The following is a 4,005-nucleotide window of genomic DNA, read 5'->3' as shown; positions in this document are numbered from 1 at the left end:
CAATACTTCCAAACATATGTACTTTGTCTTGGAAACAAAGTGATTTTGTCTATTTTACCGATGTTTCCAAACATATGTACTTTGTCTTGGAAATAGAGTGATTTTGTCTATTTTACCATCAATGTGCTTTATCTTGAAAACTTGGTGATTATGTTAATCTTACCGTCAATATACTTTGTCTTGGAAATACAATCTTACCGGCAATGCTTTCAAACATATGTACTTTGTAATTATGTCAATTGTCTTGAAAACCGAGTGTCAATCTCAACGCCAATGCTTTCAAACATCGTCTTGAAAACCGAGTGATTCTGTCAATCTTAACGCCAATGCTTCCAAACATATGTACTTTGTCTTGGGAAAAAGAGTGATTTTGTCGATCTTACCGTCAATCTAACTTTGTCTTTGGAACTAAGGAAAATTAGTGAAATACTGTAGTAGATAATATAGAACTTACATGTCTTAATCATTGTTAATTCTGATTATAGTCTAACACACAAGTATTAAAGTAGTGAAGTACAGAACATTCTAAACGACACTGCCACTGCAAAGTATCAGGATATTTGTCCCTTTCCAACTTGTACAAATTAACATGTGATTACAAGAAACCGAAACTTCTCTATTCAACTTCTTAAACTTAGTTTCACAAAAGTTTCTTTTGTCAAAACAATCAGGTCTCCGTTTGGTTACACATTCACCTTTTCCAGTTTGCTAAAAAATGCAGCAACTTTTCATGTCTGGGAGAAGTTTAGTAGTATATGTTTGGTTTCGCTTTTAACAAATTGTTCAAATTCACCGCAAAATTGTGTTTCTGCTTGACAAGCTACAAAGTTTAAGCTAAGAAAAACACACATGAGGATGGAATTAGAAACTGTAAACAATATATAGCTCTGTTGTATTTTCAAATTTTATAACAATTAACATTCCAGTATCCATGAATAACCAAATAACCATAATTAATCAGCAAGTACAGTTTGTATAAAACTGTTGAAACATGAAACAGAGAAAATCTTAGTAAACTTCAACTTAATAAGAATGGAGTAAAAAGCCAAAAAGATCGATTTCTATGATGAACAATCTATGGAGCAATGTCAAGCCTAGGCTCAAAGCAAAAACCAGAGAAAACCTGTAGAGGGAACCTCTTTGAAACGGGGCATTTCTGTGACCATTTCCATTGTTTAATGTTCATGTCGAATGTGAGAAGTGCAGGAGATCCATAGCTTTGAATATATATTAGATCATCTATGCCTCGGCTACCGAAAACCTCGTCAAACTCTCCGAAGCCTTGGAAGTATTTGTGTGGCATTCGGACAATCTCTTCCCATTTCCTGTCATGAAGAACCCAAATACCGATTCCTTTGATTATGTCCGGTCGGTCAGGTTTTCCAATTCCTCCCACCATTACGAGCTTCTCCTTCATATTCATAAGCCGGGCGCATGATAGAGAACACGGTACTTGAATAAAGCTCTTTCTTAAGCTAGTTTGAGAAGTTCGGCCGGAGATATTATATGCAACTAATGCGTGACGGTTTTCAGATGGAACGCCGCCGGTAGACTGAACTACGAAATACAGTACACCATTGCATATAACACTCTCGTCTGCACCTCTCCACCCGATCAAAACCTCGGTTAGCGGCGTCGCCCAAGTCTCCTCCTCCGATTTGTAAATATGAATCGAGATATCCCATTGAAAAAAGTTTTCAGGAACTTGCTTTGATTTCACAATTCCCACAGTATAACCATAGGATTCCTTGTCGACCGACATTGCTAACGTGACATAATCAGAAAATCTCAACCCCGGAGGCTCCGGAAGCACCCTACAGCTTTTGGCAATAGGATTGCACACGCATAATTGGCTTCTGCTGCCGTTATCCATGAAGCAAACTAAGCCGCGTGAAGATGAAATGAACCAATTAGAATTTCCAATGAAGGGAAGCTCAATGCAATACCAATTCCGAAGATTCGGATCATAAACACAGCCAGTTGGTTCTTCGGAGCCAGTAAACATAAAATACCAAGGCTTCTGCGGTGGCGAGTTGGAAGGATTCCATAGAAACCTTTCAGAAGTAACAATCTCATGCCATCTTTTACACACACTCCTCGCTCTGAAAATGCTTGCAACCGGGAGATAGGCTAGGATACGCTCCAATAACTCGTCAGGCATTACGTCCAACGAAATAACAGTTTCTTCTTTATCAACTTCCTCGCTAGATTGCAATAACAAATCAATGTCCCTAGTCTCCTTTCTTGTTTCATCATCATAGTGGCTGATCCATGCAGTTTCTCCAGCCATAACACAATCAAAAGTAAAAGCCTAATGAACACATTAAAACAAGAATCGGTTAATGAGCAAAACAAAACAACACCAACAATACAAACAATACCATTGTAAGAACACAAACAAGATCAAATTGATTGAAAGTACTCTGGTATAAACCCTGACCGCAACAATCTTCGGGCCAGCCAGACCTAACTTACCGCCCGATTAAAATCCATATCATCACGACCCTTTTGCTCAAAAACCCCGGCGGGTTAAGACCATAAAGAAGATCAAATGCACATACCAACAGAAAACATTCCAACACATAGTACATAGTAAATAAATATGCAAAGGATGAATTGGACACAATACAGCAAGGACAACCATTGGATTTTTCCAAGATAAGAACATACCCTACATACAAATTTATCTCCATTTAAAACAAAAATCATACAAAATCTGAAGTAGACAAAAGGACCAATATTAGGTATAAAGGGAAATCATAGCCATAACCTATCTTCCTTCTAGTTACTAGGTAAAAAAAAAATCATGAAAAGATTTTGTTCTAGCAATCAAATCAAATCACACAAAAGCAAAGATCCTATAAAAATAAAAATAAAGTTAGGTATTTTGAAACAAACATTGACATTTGCTTGTAGCACTAGCACATAGCAAGGTAAAACAACAACAACAAAAAAAAACAAAGTGAAATGAAATCCATACACAAAAACACAAAGGAGTAGATTTTCATCAAACAAAAGCAACAATTTTTCATGTAAACTTAAAAATAGGGAGAGAGAAAACACAGAAACTTTCTGATTCTTCACAAGAATTCAAAATGGAACAAAAAGCCAACATTTTTAACAACAACAACGATTAAAATAGGGTGGTGAAAGGAATCATCAAAAACTATAATGATTAAAACCTATAAAAAATCACTAGATTAAGCGATTTCAACATATATCAAATCCCAAAAACACATACAGATCAATAAACACCATCAACACCACCACCTAAGAATCTGCAAAAACATGAATAAAAAAAAGAACTTTTTGATGATTGAAACATGAAACAAATTTGATACCTTGTATGAAAGACGAGTCCAATAGTGTCAGTGTGAAAAAGGGTATGAAGACATTGAGAGAGTTTATGAGTAAATATATATAGAAAAAAGAAAGGGAAAAAAAAGTATGTATTATGGGTATTGGGTAGAGATGAAATTAGGAATGAATGGGAATTAAGAGTAACCACAAAAACAAAAAACTTTATGGTGAAAAGAGAATAAGGGACGCATGAAATTTTGCTTAAAATGGAAGAACAATGAAATGGGTTGGTCTAGATTTGGTTGATAAACAAGGCCAAGCAAACACACTAAATAGAGAGAGAGGGATGGATGGTGCTTTGCTTTTCTTTGGGGGAAGAGGGAAGGGAGAGTGAGCTTAGTATTATTTTTAATCTTTTTTTGGTTTTTTTCTATATATATTTTAATTAAAGAATATTTTGAGTTTTTTTAATAAATTGTAGATGTCAATTTACAACCTCAAATATACAAACAAAGAATAATGTGTTTCTTTTAAAACAATATAACATCATAGTTTTTGTAAAAGAAAAATAAAAGTATGTTTTTTCAACACACTTTTTCTATTAACCAAGAGAGTGTTTGTTTTAGAGATCACTCAAATGTGGTACACATTTAAGAATTTAAGTGCATTAGTCCGTATAGTTGAGGGTGCGAGTTTAAAATTTTG

At 35.1% G+C, this 4,005-nt stretch overlaps 1 protein-coding gene across 2 annotated transcripts; it reads right to left on the bottom strand.

The window, feature by feature from the left end:
- Positions 1-861: 861 nt before the first annotated feature.
- On the bottom strand, positions 862-3,704 carry LOC127076015 (F-box/kelch-repeat protein At3g61590). Of its 2 annotated transcripts, none has more exons than XM_051017566.1 (2): positions 3,342-3,704; positions 862-2,311 (listed from the first exon to the last, which is right to left on the bottom strand). In XM_051017566.1, exon 2 carries the CDS (start codon positions 2,288-2,290, stop codon positions 1,076-1,078), a length of 1,215 nt encoding a protein of 404 aa, XP_050873523.1. In that variant the 5' UTR covers positions 2,291-2,311; positions 3,342-3,704; the 3' UTR covers positions 862-1,075. The 2 variants fall into 2 exon arrangements, with proteins under 2 accessions (XP_050873523.1, XP_050873524.1); XM_051017567.1 differs by lacking the exon at positions 3,342-3,704 and adding an exon at positions 2,423-3,333.
- Positions 3,705-4,005: the final 301 nt, after the last annotated feature.

This window comes from Lathyrus oleraceus, chromosome 4, assembly GCF_024323335.1.
Source record: "Lathyrus oleraceus cultivar Zhongwan6 chromosome 4, CAAS_Psat_ZW6_1.0, whole genome shotgun sequence".
Lineage (NCBI taxonomy): Eukaryota > Viridiplantae > Streptophyta > Magnoliopsida > Fabales > Fabaceae > Lathyrus > Lathyrus oleraceus.
This window is presented reverse-complemented; position numbering and strand designations above follow the sequence as displayed.